A 14,730-nucleotide genomic window follows, 5' to 3' on the forward strand; every position below is an offset into this window, starting at 1 on the left:
CGTGATTATTGCTCCACAGTTTGTACTGTAGATTTCTTCCACCAGGCAGTAGCTATCTGCCCTGAAAATATTCTTGCCACTCATTTCCTCAATGTAGAATCCTTCTGGGAACTTTGAACGACAGTTTAGTTTGGTAACTATGTAAAAAATAAGCAAGTTTATTCTCCAAGTGTTTCATTTTCCCAGTGGCTGCGCTAGGCATCCAGTCTTCAGCCAAGTTTAATCTTTTTTAATTGGGTCGGAAATAACATTTTCTCAACCATGAAAGAGGTGACTTCTATTTTTAGGTTTGATCTGTATATTCAGTGTACTATCAAAGGTAACAAAAGAACTTTTGGTCTGCAGTTGTTGGCATTAGTCAGTATTACAATGAAAGGCAGCGTAGCCTCCAAAGGTTGCTGTACTCTGGTATGGGAAAAATGGTATCAGTCTCCCAGGCTCTTTGTATAATCTTAGGTCCAGGTCTATTAGTAAGAAATGTTATATTCCCTAGGAAAGTCCAGTATTATTATCAGTAGCCACATATTTCTGATGCAGTAAAATCTCATAATAAACATGGTTGGCTATTAAAGAAACTCAGAGCAAATTATGTGAGCACTTCGATGTTGATTTACAGTCACAGGATTAATACAGAATTTGCACAGAGAGCACGTATATGTTCTGTACGTGTTGCAGCATTTACAAGTAGGTAAAACCACAGGTGTATACTTCCCCTCTGGACAAAGCTACCAATTCAGAAGACTATTGTAAGTTTACCTGACATGTACCATCATCAAGACTGCCTCTCTTCAAGTACATCTTTTTGCACACCAGTACCAACTGAATAGTTAGAATTCCAACTAAATCAGCAGCCCAACAGGACAGCATTCCATACACTTGCTCATGTTAGTTCAATCTTCCATCTATTGTCAAGGTCTCTGAACCTACCAGCAGAGTCTGGAAAAAAGGTAGTTTGATTTTTGTGGTAAATCAGCCTTGAATGTTACAGCTCCCATCCCTTAAAAAGGAAGTATTTTTATTAAGAAAATTCTCCAGATGTTAATTTATTCTTTCACTGATATTTACTATTGTAACTATTATGTCTATTAACGATTATATTAAACAATTATAGCTAACTACACATGCTCCCCCCCACCCAGCATCTCTCATATTCTCGTATCAATGTTTTCAAACCTCCAGCCTTCCCAAAGTATCTGCATCAGAGTAAAATACCAAAATTATTAAGAACTGAGCTTTTAGCACTGAGGTAAATATTGGCAAGCACTTCAATTTCTGGTCATTTAGGTGACATCTGACACTAAGGAAAGCACATTTCCTTTTCCTTTGCTTTTTGTGAACAGGACAAAATGACCAATCTCTACTTTTTCCATGGACTGCTATAAATATGAAATCATTGTCAACAATGCAGCTGCCCATAAAAATGAACATAATGGCTAACTCAGACTTTATTAAATCAGTTTTAAGAGAATAAAGAATTGTATCCCATTACAAAACATAAATTGACCATTGTTCTGGTTTGTGGGAGTCTGAGAAACAGCAACAGATGATAGCAAGTAAAATAAAATAATTTATAGCAGATAGAGAAAAATTCCTTCAGCTGATCTATAGCACAGCCTTTAACTTCTGACCTTTTAGAAATAATTTGTGTCTGACCAGCTGCAGTTTGAATGCACATACTGTGTGCAGCGCACGTCTTTCATTGTACCTGAAAAGGGGGGTGGGGGGTGGTTTGGTTATGTTTCTGGTCGTCTGGTTGGGTTGTTTTTTGAGGAGAGGTTTTCAGTATCAGGTCCCCCCAATTTAAACACAAGAAAAATGAGAGCTTTCTTCCTTACGTTTTTTGAGATGTATTACCCATATGCCCATCCTCATACCAAAGCGTATCTTTCCACATTCTCAAAGTGCAAGAATTTTGATCAAGAGTTCCCAAACATGAGGAAAGCATCCTGAGGGTTCTTATGTTTTAAATGGAAAGTATAAAAACTACAGTAACTCCTTTCCATTCTGTTTCAGCCACAATGTGCCTCATGTACAGGGCTCCAAGGCAGAGGCTATAGAAATTAGGACTGTAGAATATACATATGATAACACTTCCCAAAGATGTCCTGTTCAGATACGGAGAAGTAACTGATCAAGTTCTCTTTTGAATTACTAATTAAACTATTCAGTGCTTAATGACCCTTTACAATGTCTCTGATTTATCTGGTGATAGAAGCAGAATTAGGAATTGTGGGACAGAGGCCCAAAGAAAACAGGTATAAATATTATGAACAGCATCCTGTAAATTCAACATAGCTATGTGTACGCAAACTATCTGGTATTAAGTAAGCAATTCAAGTCTTCAATAATAAGAACTTTACAGACTCATTGCAGATCTTTCTATAGCAGTCTAAGTTTGATTTTGCCAGACCAAAAGTCCATTATAAAAACCTTGATTTACCTGGCCAACATAAGGAATATGAGTGGCTTAGCCCTGAAATCAGTTTGCAGGGTTCATTGACTGGAACAGTGAAATCCACTTGGATGTAAACAAAAAAATCATATCAATTTTAGGTAATTATCACATTTTTGACAAAATTAATCCAAGCCAGGTTATTGTAACTTTGCAGTCGGTGTGGATAGGCTTCACTTGCAGAACCATGCAGTGCTAGGAGACCTTCAAGGAGGATATAGGAAAAATAATTACATAAAATCATAACATAGTTTTAATAGAATTAAAAAAATACTAAGAAAAACATAAAAATCAGTCTTTCAATACCATAGTCTTAGAAAACCAATATTTCTTACAGCTGCTTGACTACATTAAACACCCATCAAAATACCTGTTGCACTTCCAGATGCACAGTGTGAACAGAGGTTAGAGAACAGTGGCTATGTGTGTGGTGTGTGTAACTGCATTGAAGTGTTTTGAAGAAAACAACTGCACTCTTTAAGCCAAGCCTTTCACATCACTACGAAAAGCCCAGGGAGAGAAATGAAAAAAATGTTTTATTTTGATATTTAACTTCTAAATTACAGTAACATAAAACATTTATTTCTGCAAATGTCAACTGCATTCTGTTTTCAACAGCTCATGTGTTCATGTAGAGGTACAAATTATGGCAACAACTATACTTATCATTCAAAATGCTGAACACACTACCATATCTTGAACCTTCAGCTTTCCCATGCTTTTTCCACCCTCCCAGAAAATACACTTTAAAACATCCAAACAACGTCCACATACTTGAGTCTAGTAGAGATTGAAGGGATCCTTTGCTATTGACATTTTTAGAGTTTACTAACGCTTGACAATAGTAGCAAGCTACCCTCTGTGTGTTAACATATTTGGTTTAAAATTAATTTTTAACATGGATTTTTGCTGTTTTTCTCTTACAAATTCAGTACCACGTCCTTCCAGCACCAAAATATACACCATATTTTTCTAGTTTTTTAAAGCCTTGTGGCTTTTTAAGAAAAAACTACACTAAATCAGATTATTTTCTCACTTTTGTATATTTTATGTGGGCAGTCCTACCCTAAATTTTCAACTAATTACATTGTCTTTCTCCTGAGAACATATAATACGCTGTTTCCACCTCATGCTAAGAAGGAATAAAGGAATTATTCTTCTTCCTTCCCCCTCTTTTCCCCCCAGTGGATTTTATTGGCATACACATAGACCTTTTATAATAAAAAACAAACAAAAAAAAGATTTGCAGGATTGTACAGCATATTTTGAAGGAATAAAACATTTATGACAAGTGATTCTTTGTGCAACTGCCTTTGTTTTTGAAACTGAACTTTCTTACATTCAAAATGAAAACTTAATTCCACCTAGTAATACCAGTTCTGCCACTGAATTTAATGGAAACACAAAATCTGCCCAATCTTTAGTCTAGCATAAAGTAACAGTATGCGAGGTGTGACCTGCCATGGAGGAGAACAGCATCACCTTCACCTGCTAACTGCTAAGGAATTGCCTCCTCCTAGTGTTTTGCAGCTTTGGTTGCATTTCTCTGCGTGGCAGCTCTTCAGCACACCAATTTTGTAACCCTTCTGCCTGTGCCTTACCACTCTAAGCTCTTTCTCTAGTAAATCAGCAAGAAATGCACTGAATCAACATCCTTCATAGCTGGATTTAGTAGAGAATCATTTGCTCAGATACTGTGAGTTAGATCTTTTCCACTTAGTGTTCTTTCAAATTCAGGAAACAGGAAAAGTAAGACCATCATGTTCATGGACAAGGCTCTCCAAACCTGACGCATACATCCAGTTGACAACAGAATTACATGATACAACTGCAAAGCATGCCACAGTTCTACCATCAATGGCCATGGTCAAATAATTGTTACAGCACTTTCTTACTCCATCTGTGACAATTTCAAGAGTCTTTTGTTTGGAATTTCAAATGATTAAAGTGGCACAAAAACCCCAAAACAAAACAGAAGCATTACAGCTACTCAGCCAAAACCATCCCTGGCTTAATAGTTCTACCTCATTCTATTAAAATGGATAATACAGTGTAAGTTAGCAATGTCCAATTCTCATCTATCAAAACTGAGAGAATATTTGAGGTGTTTGAGTTCTCCCTTGATGTATTCCCAAAGTAACCTCCTATTAGTGGAATGTGAAGACAGGTTAAATGAGACAGAATCTGTCCCCACAAGCACAATTAGCAAAGGCACATTTATACGGTGTTCTTTACTATTTGCTGTTATCATGCTTACTATAATAGTGCCCAGACTTGTAGTTACATAGATGGGTTCTACTTACTAGAAGTTGCTCTTTGGAAACAGCAAGGATATTTTGGGTGATGGGGTACTGACCCAGTCACTGCAGAAGACAGGACATGTGTGCTTTTTCAGATGAAAATGTCCAGTGCAGTTTTAGCATTTTTTTTTCTTAATATAACACTAGTAATATACTGTCTTCAGCACTAAGTAATGATAAGTAGTGTGAACTCCAAAATAACTCATTGGCTTCTGTTTACTGGTTGGCTCAAACCAAAGCAAAGCATTTATGCCTGTTAACTGCTTAACTTGTTTTACCCCAGGTGATTTGTCCTTGAAGGGTAATTTGAAATCCCCCATAAAGCATATTCAGCTCATGGCTAAACAAATCCAGAATGATGTTTTAAATACAAAATCTGGTCTTCCTTCCCCCATCTCTTTAAAATATTCTTTATATCAGCCCTTCCAGGAAGAAAACAGGAAGTTTTGCTTCCATGGTAACACCCAGCATATGCAAGATCTATATATTTGCCTATTATAAAAATGATACTTCAGGCTCAGTACAGTACTACTTGTGAGTCATCATAGCCAGATTGTGGAGAAGAGACAGCAGAATCATATATAGAGGGAGATGTGCTTATCCAAAATTAAATACTGAGACATGTTAACATTTGGGAAAGAGCAGACCGTAAGGAAAGGAGCTCAAACATTTTTAAAGGAAAATGATTTCTTCTAATGGAGAATTTCTCGATCTCACCTTTGGCATTTTATCTTCCTTCTGAAAAAGATTCTGCTCTCATTCACTACAACACTCCTGCCATCAAGTATATCAGCACTTAAAACTAGAGGCTGGACTACAAAATTTACTACAACTTAATGTTCCAAGCTATTTTATGTGCAGTTGCAAGATTATTTCTAGCAACAAAAAAGAAGTCAGTTTTGTATATGGCATCTGTAAACACTGTAAGTATTATGACATTTAAATTAGTAGTAGGAATAATTTTTAAATGTGTTCTCATCTATTTTTCCATGGTGCATTTTTCAAATCATGAAAGACTTTTAGATAAAGACAAACAGATTCAAGTTTACTGGCCATAAAAAGATCTTGTAGGAATAACGGATCGTCTTCAGGGAGTATTTGTTCCTTCAAGTAGATTTAGTGCTGAGACAGTGTGGTAGTTAAAGCACAAACAGAGGCTGTTGCTAAAGTGGCAATGCATAATAATGCTGTAGTGTATTATAAGGGAGCAATTGCCTGCAGTTCATCAGTGTGGATGTGGCAATGAAGTTCTGCTTTACATATTTCAGGCACTAAGAATTTTGTAGCAGTGATTACAGGAGGTTCTTCTTCCCCTATAAAAGGAAAAAGAGTGAGGTTAATTCACTGAAATGTTTTGTATTTGGTCAACATTTTAGAAATAATGAAAAGAAAACTTATGAAACCTCTCTGGATCATAATGCCATATATTCATGAGGCTCAGCTACCACATTCTGTAACTCCTTATTGAAAGAATTAATACAAATATTCTCCCCAGGCAGGGCTGCTTAGAGAAGACATCATTAGTGAATGGACCTAGTAAAGGTTTGGTTGTTGGTACTTCCTCAAAATTAAGTTGGTTAGAACTTCAGTTGATGATGCCCAATATGATGATCAATTTGAGAATCGTTGCAGCTCAGTAGCCTGTGCATGAACTGCACTGAAAGACAGAAACTCCTACAGTTAATGTGATTTAGGATTTTAATTCAAAAATAAAACTGTCCTTTAAATGAGAATGGAAAGATCTACCTTGACATGCTAAATGGCAGAGCTATTCACTTCTGCTCTGACCAAGTAATGGATAAACAATAGCTAGCCAGGTACTGTGAATTCAAAGTAATCATCTGGACATGTCCAACTCTTACAACAAGAACAAAAGCTAAAAAAATCTAGCTACTCGTCTCATTATTATGCATATATTAGGGCTTTATATTGTGTATGTCCAGGACAGCAGAAATATTTAATGGGCTGCACTCCAAGAGACAGTTGCTGCTCAGTTCTAAATACAATCTCCTTCTTAACCTTGTACCTAATTAGGACTGTGGTTTGGGTGAGAGTTGGTCAGGATGGTGCTTTTGGACAGGGGGGAGAACAGGAAAACGGCAGAAGTTATTGTGGTTCCTTAAGATGTTGGAACATCAGTTTTAAGATCCCCCACCACCAGCCAGTGCTGTGATGTGTAACCTCTATAGCTGAAACGTGTTAACAAGTAGGTATGTGACTTGAGAACTAATTACTGGAAAGACTGCCTCTTTCTTCCAGTGCCTCCCTAGCAGCTGGGATACCCAGCTGAAAGCTCTGTGGTTGAATCAGAAGGGGGTACTGGTAAAGCATTCTTACAGAGAGGCCGTAAATTTTAAACTAGCATCCCACTTTCCTCTGACACTAGAACCTTTACAGATGTCAGCTGTAACTCTTCCCACAGATGTGAGAACAGGCTATGTTAGAAGATGGCAGGAAATTAAAGAATATAGTATTAATTTTGAAACAATAACAAGAGTGTGGCTTGTGTAATTAAATCAGAAAATCTGTGTATTTTCCACTTGAAAAAGTACAGATTTTTCAGGTTTTAGCCGTTTTGTCCTATAGACTATCTAGCCTATAGATATAGATGCTGTATCTGTAAATCGTGATCTGTATTCTCTCCCCCAAGATAATTCTGGTCTCAAACAGTACTTATGAATTATCTAAATAAGAATCATAATTATAAAATCCATTAAGCCAAGAGAAAGTCTAGCAAATTAGCTCACTGTCAGCATTCATTCAGGAAAGCAGAACAGCACAGCACCATCAAAATGCAATATTCACCTACTGCAGCTGCTTAAGGAAAATCTTAGTGAACAGCAGTTTTAACCTATTAATACAACTGTTGCAACATTCCACACCGATGTAGTTGTGATGCCAGTTCAATGTACTGTAACTAGGAATTTCAGATCAGCTCTTTATACAGCCTGAGGCTATACTGACACCTTCTAACTGTAGGTGTCTAAGCCGAGTGCCTTCCAAGCATTTGGAGAGTGTCTTCCAAGCATTTAAATTCCTCCACTGAGACCCGTTTGTTCATTCCCTCTAGGCCCACATCCAACAAGAAGCCTAATGTCATTCTGAAACTTGAGTTAACCACAGCACAGACTGTAGTCCTACAGGTTCTAGCGTGTGCTGGAGGAAAACATGATGCCAACTTTAGATTTACAGCAATTCTGTAAGAATGCTTTGTTATATTACCCTCCTGATTAAATCACAGAGCTGTCAGCTGAGTATCACAGCTGATGAGGAGTCCCTGGAGGAAAGAAGCCATCTCTCCAATAATAAGTCAGTTAATGAGAAGTAATTTTATTAATAGAATTTTTGAGAAATCTTACTTGGGTAAGAATCCCTCCCTCCCCTGAAGTAAGTTAAGGAAAGATTCATTTTAGTAAAGTCACTGACACCTACCTTGTTTACCATCTTCAAACAATATTTATCTTTCTCTGCAGCCTTTTATATAGCTCCTCACATTTTAAGTATTTTGAGGTGATACAAATATGCTCACAATAACTGAATACAACTTTTAAAACACTGCTGTATCTTACCTAAACCTGATGATGAAGAAACACTCCCTGTAATGGAAGATGTTTCAGTTTGGTCGGTCAATAGTCCTTCCATTAAAGGTAGAGATAATTCAGATGAAGGAACGGATGAATCATAGATTCCAGAATCTCGAGGCGTATCTTTAAGATTTGAAGCTTTAACAACATGTAATAATGGCTGAAGAACAGAGTTGCCACCACCTTGAATGTCCTGAGTTTCTATGTCTTCTCCAAGGTTTAAGTGCTGAATTATACAGTGAGTGTCTGAATTCCCAGCTGAAATAACATTTATGTCTGTTTTCAGGTAAAAATCACCATCCTGTTTATTCACTAAGTCATTTAAAACCAAGCCCGAATCAAATTTTTCCATGACAGGCTCTGAGTAATGTAAAGAAGGTGGAGGGAAGGGAATAAATTGTTTCTCAAACCAGTCTGGTTCCTGATCGATGAACTGATGCATATTGCAAATGGCAACATAAAGGGACCTCCCAGATTTGCTCCTGAAATAATTCCTTTTGCTAATGTTAACAGGGAACACCTCTGAATCCTGTACACCAAGATCTCTGGAGTGTAAATGTGAATACAGCTGAGGCAGATTGTCCATGAGTTTGTATTTCGTACTTAGATCCAGAATACCAGGGATGTCTCCTTCACAGGAGTAATCGAAGTAGACTGCGATGAACTTGCAGAGATCATTTGAATTCTGCTTTGCCTGACGAAGCTTCTCTGCAACAGTCCACACAGCAAAGAGAAAGAGTTCTCCTTTTCCGGCATCTTTGGTTATCCCTCTGTGTTTCCAGTTCTTTTTTTCAACAAAGTATTTCATTCCCTTGGAACACACAATGATGATAAACTGGGACTCATTTATTTTTTTAATAAGCCACTCTTTCTGTCTTTCTTTACAAATTTTTAGATCTTCCCACAAATCTACAGCCACCTGGAAAAGAAAAGAACATTCTGGTTGATATTCATTATTAGATATATTTCCTAACATATCTAATATATACCAGTGTTACATATAAATTTATGGAATCAACAAGTAACAGCGCAATGCCAAGTAGCTGTATGTAAACTGGATGGTTCCTTAAAAAATTAAACTACTATAGATTTGGTTTACAGTGGTATTTCCAGGGGAATAAAAAGAACATAGAAAATGTGGCTGGAGCAAGTAAATTAGTATTTACTTATCTGATCAGATTTGGTATTATCAATCCACAATAAGCAATGCATTGTGCCTGTCTCAAGCCATTTAACTGTTGCAAATTTGGGTCCATGCAAGGGGAAGAATAGTCAATTTAGAGCTGCTTGGGAGATACTCTGATAAAAGTACAATGCAGGTACTTATGTCCAGTTTTGCTTCTTTTCTTCAAAATACTGTCTGATCTGCTATCTGTGAGATAGGATTTTTAGTATGGTCAATTTATTATTTTAAACGGCTACGAAACGCTACTGGTTTTGTCCTTTATAAGAAAACATTCCAATGCCACATGAAGAATACTTGTGCAACTGTTCTGTTATGCATTGAGCACCACATAAAATGCATTGTTATGCACTGAGCAACACAGAAAACTCCACAGTTTTAATAATCATGCGTATTATTTCTGTATATAGATGCTATCAATATTTTGATATATAAATCTAAAATGATGCCTGATCCCATGTGTCCCGTAGTACATAGTTACAGTAGCAGCTCCCCTTAACACTATTCCAAAGAGACACTGTGCAGCAGAGCTAAAGTGCACCGCTGAAAAGGGGATTCAAATAAGTTACTTTCAAACACCTTACCTGACCTACTTTAAATATGGGAATAAACTCTGCACATCCCCACCAAACATGTGAGGCATCGGTTGTTACTGTGTGTGGACACTAGAGGACAGACTTGCTGTACAGTTGGAAAAACAGTTCATCTAAACATCGCACTGGCAGGATTAACATGAAGCAAAAGTAGACTAACAATTGTCTTGCCTTTTTATACTTGAAAAGTGGATGACTGGCCACATATTGAGTACATTTCAGAAAGCAGGCTGAGGTCCTAAGCCTAGTCATTAAAGTAACAATTGGAACATCTTTCTCATAGATTGAGCCAAACAAGAAAAAGAGATGCTAATTTTACAGTATTAACAGAAGGGAAGTAAAACAACAAAAAATAATACATAGTGTCAATAATTAATCCTAATTACACAGATTTTGCTTTATGAGTAAGAGTTCTGATAAACTGAACTACTTTAGAGTTACAATATAAAACATATTTCAGAAATACTGAAGTGTACCAGATAGACACCAATACCTTTTTGTGGCTGCTGATTATAAAGGTGCAAGACCTACTGAACAGAAAAAGCAGTTAATACAAATGAGCTAAACACAGCTGAATGCAAGTCCTGGAATCAATGCAGTACACGTTTTCCACTATCACATGGTTTTTTGTTGTTTTGTTTTGGTTTTTTATGTAGGCTATGATCTGTTGCTAAGTAAAGAAAATCTACATAGCCAGTATTTAGAAGAATAACTAAAAGTTACCTTCATGGAAAAGAGAGATTGAAATACCTCCTTTTCAATCATGTATTATTAAGGTAATATTAAGGAAAAACAGTTCACAGAAGAAATGCTGAGTTTACCTCACAGCCACAGAAGTCCTGAAGAAAATAAGCAAAGCATTGGATGACATTAATGTGTTTCTGGCAATCTTTACTGGAATAGCAGATGAACACTTTTGGCCGGGGATGGAGTCTTTCCACATGGAGACCTGCAGCATATGCTGAAGATTCTGAGCTCTCCTCATCTAGATGGGAATATATGTTTTCTACATTGGAAGAGAGAAAGAGTTCATACTATAAAGCTTGGTTTTGTTTTGGTTTTCAGACTTGTGTAGGCTCATTACTAACACATACAGGAAGGAGTTCTCAAAAGATATTTCTTCCCCTTCCAACCTGAAAAGGAAAAGTTGCAAATGCTCTATCGATCCAGTTTACAAGTTGCTACATATGTGGAACAATCTTTGAAAGTGAAATGGGCAGTTATTACTGTACAACTCAGAAAACCTAGGAAAGGTTTACTTTATAAATAGAATAAGGGTGTTTCACCTCTATCCAGCTACATCTCTCGGTTCAAATACTATAAGCCCTAAGGCTGTATCATCATCAAGTTTCCTGTATAACGAAGTCTCTTGTTTTAAGAAACCCACAACACAAAACAGATAATAATATTGAACTCCATATACTTGCATACATACACACGTTTGGACACCAACTTGACATTAATGTGAATTAAGATGTTATTATACTAATTTAAATCAAAATAGCTATTAGTGTTTCTCTCCTCGCATAGATATTTTAATGCAAGAACAAAGAATGCCAGACTAATCCAATCTAGTTCTACAGCTGATTAAGCTGATTTAGAATAAAGCATGAGTATTTCAAAACACAAATATCCACCATGGGATTTAATTTAGAACAACTCATCAGGAATGACTATTCTGGAACAAATCTCTCTGCAGAATAATCCTTGGCATTTATCTGGGTTTTCTGTTGGAACTGTGCAAACTGTGAGCAAAGGGATAACTGCAGAAGACCAGAAGGTAAAAGGATTTAACCCAGATGGCGCAAAGCACTTGCAGTATGCCTCGATGCCAGAATTCAGATGGATAACACAGGTATGTGAAGTTTGGGGAAATAATATCTTTTTCCGTATTCATGAAACCACATTATTCCCTAGATTCTATAAAAAAATGCCAACTGATTTTAACATCTCAATGTAACAAACGTGGTTTGCCAGCTCCTGGACACAGAGGAGAGAGAAGTCAGCAAAGAAGGGTGGAATGTAATTTAGAGACACATCTGCAAGTCTTAGAAAGAGTAAATTTAGGAAGATGGTTTAGGATGAAGTGTAAAAGCAACTTCCAGGAAAGTGGGCAAATGTGCAATAATAGATACTGGTAGTATTCCAAACAGTACTGAGAATTGCACTGGTATCACCTGGCTTTACTTTCCTTCTGGTTTAAAAATAAGTGAGAATTAGACATTTCAAACATATCCATTTACAGATCTGTTTGTATTCTATCAGGTCATGTAGTACCTCACAAATAAAAAGGAACCCAAAACCAAAAACACTTCCCAGCAGCAAATTCATTCTCTCCTTGTTACAGTGAAGTCTTGAATTGTGATACAAATCTTTCTATGGCCACAAATTACCATCAAGCACCGCTACAAGTTTGAACACACAAAAAGCTGCGGGTAGGAAGGAGAGAGAAGTGAAGAGAGAAAAAAAAGAAGTCTTTTCAGATAAAGGTATTTCTGGAATAAACCAACCAGGAAATACTTCTTTTGATTGCAAAGGTACATCTTTAAATGGAATTCCACACTGAATAAACCCTCTTACCTTGCTGTTTCTTGCGGCACATCACTGTGAACAGTGTTGCAAATGCCGAAATGACAACTAAAGGGACTGTGATGGCAATGGCTCTTATTGGTCCAGCCCAGGGAGAATGTACTTCAGAAAATAAAACAGAATTAGCCATATGCACATAAGCTACATTGTAATTATCTAATCGTCTCTTCACACTGGCAATGTAAAACTGCTGCAGTACACTATTATCAGGTAATTCTCAAATATCCAGTAGAATCAAACATCATGTTCTGCTCCATTTTAAATAGGTTTTATGCTGATTGCCCCCACCCCCCCAGCATTAGAGCAACTAACATAAATTACAAGTGCTGCATGCCAACTCATCCCCTCGCCCCATGAGCAGAACTTTACATGAATAAAGATATGGCAAGACATGCAACAGTCATTTGGATCTGACAGTTTTCTGTGCCAGGCTGCTGAGCTAGCCACTCAGAATGAACTGCCTTCCTGCACAGATTACCTTTAGCAATGTGCATTAGGATACACACTGCCTTCGTCTACAGCTGTGTTTTGTGTCTGCAGTTACATTCTAAAATCCCTATTTAGCTTCTCAGTGACACATAGACAAGCTAAGCATTCACCTGTCAGGTTTTCCAGAATGCTTGATTTGATTTCAGGGCTGCAGCACATGAGCAGGTAATGTGTTTAAGCTGCCCTCACAGTTTTATTACATTATTTCCACACTACTGCATGCACCAGCTGTATGCAATTAAGATACAGGCTGTGATTCCTCATACTCATATTTACAAGAAAAGTGACATTCCCACAAAGATTTCCAATGATACACTGATCTAAGCTGTGCTAACTATAAATATACAGAGATGCACGTGTATGTGCAAGCGTGCATGTCTATTCTTTTTTCATCAAGCCAAAAAATCACAGCACAATTGCCTCAATAGTCTTGATTATGGCAAACAAACAGAGAAAGGTCAAATCAAGATTTATTTCCAACATAATTAAAACTGAATCTAAATTAATAAGGTAAGTACTATATACTATGTAAAAACCAAAATTCATACCTGGTTTTAGTGCATAGTGCATTGTTTTCCTTGTTGTGTTAGTGTCATCAACCAGCTTTGAAAATAAAAGTTGAATTTGATTTTGTGGAAATTTGATTTAATTTCTTTTCTGCAATATGTGAACAGCTACAACAGCTTTCATGAGCAAATGTGAAGAAACTCACTGTTCAAAAAAGTTAAAATTAAAGAGCACCGCAAACTAGTAGTTAGTAAAATCATTTGTCTTTGTTAGTACACAGCTTAGTGTTATAATATTAACGTTCAGAGTTCACATACTGTCAGCATCAAGAGAAACACACAGCTTTTTAGTAAAAATTGACCAGACTACAGAATTCCGATTTTATAAAATCAAAGTCCAAGAATTGGAGGCACAGATGAAACTGTCATGCCCTCAGAGAAGCAAAGCTATGGAAAGGTCTAAAAACCCTTACTTGCCCACAGTACTTCAGTAGAAATGCCTGAAGTTCAATTTTACCAGCGTGTGACTTGAAATACTTTAATTTCAGTTAATTTCTCCACTAATGTACTCATTTAGCTGTTGTACAAATTACCATTTATAAGTATTACCTCAATTATATAATCCCCTGGAGACACGTTCTGAAGAATACAACTTGTGGTATCTGTGTTTTGCTCCTACATCAAAGAAAAAGAAGACTTTGAAAGCCATTCACATACTTTTAAAACCTAATTAAAAAATATATTTGCATTGATTTAACAATATGCAGTGTCCTCCTGTATTAAGACACCTTAAACCAGCAAAACCTCTCCATTCAAATGTGAAATGGAGATTCCTATCACTATCCTCTGCCTGCACAATTAAAATATGATTATCAAGAAAATCTTCAAAGTTTGGTGTAACTGATAAAGTCTACATAAGCCCCTGAAGCTCTCCAGCTTTCAGAGACTTAGCATGAGAGGTTCATCAGTGAGAACAAACTTGCCATTGTGTGAAATTCGGTGCAAAGGTAAAACAAAAAAGTAGGAAATAACAT

The 14,730-nt window shown here is 36.8% G+C and overlaps 1 protein-coding gene across 1 annotated transcript in view; it reads right to left on the reverse strand.

Moving 5' to 3' along the window:
* Positions 1-4,115: 4,115 nt before the first annotated feature.
* IL17RD (interleukin 17 receptor D) overlaps positions 4,116-14,730 on the reverse strand; it is a 49,615-nt gene continuing 39,000 nt past the window's right edge. The window contains exons 8-13 of the mRNA XM_061455895.1: positions 14,306-14,371; positions 13,739-13,793; positions 12,693-12,803; positions 10,934-11,118; positions 8,322-9,255; positions 4,116-6,065 (exon numbers count right to left, since the gene is read on the reverse strand). Coding sequence (XP_061311879.1) covers positions 5,950-6,065; positions 8,322-9,255; positions 10,934-11,118; positions 12,693-12,803; positions 13,739-13,793; positions 14,306-14,371 — 1,467 coding nt within the window. The 3' untranslated portion in view covers positions 4,116-5,949. The remainder of the gene's footprint in view (positions 6,066-8,321; positions 9,256-10,933; positions 11,119-12,692; positions 12,804-13,738; positions 13,794-14,305; positions 14,372-14,730) is intronic.

The sequence above is a fragment of the Pezoporus flaviventris genome, unplaced genomic scaffold (genome assembly GCF_033815535.1).
Source record: "Pezoporus flaviventris isolate CSIRO_AGI_PZ_B2104156 unplaced genomic scaffold, CSIRO_AGI_Pfla_v1 ptg000021l, whole genome shotgun sequence".
Lineage (NCBI taxonomy): Eukaryota > Metazoa > Chordata > Aves > Psittaciformes > Psittacidae > Pezoporus > Pezoporus flaviventris.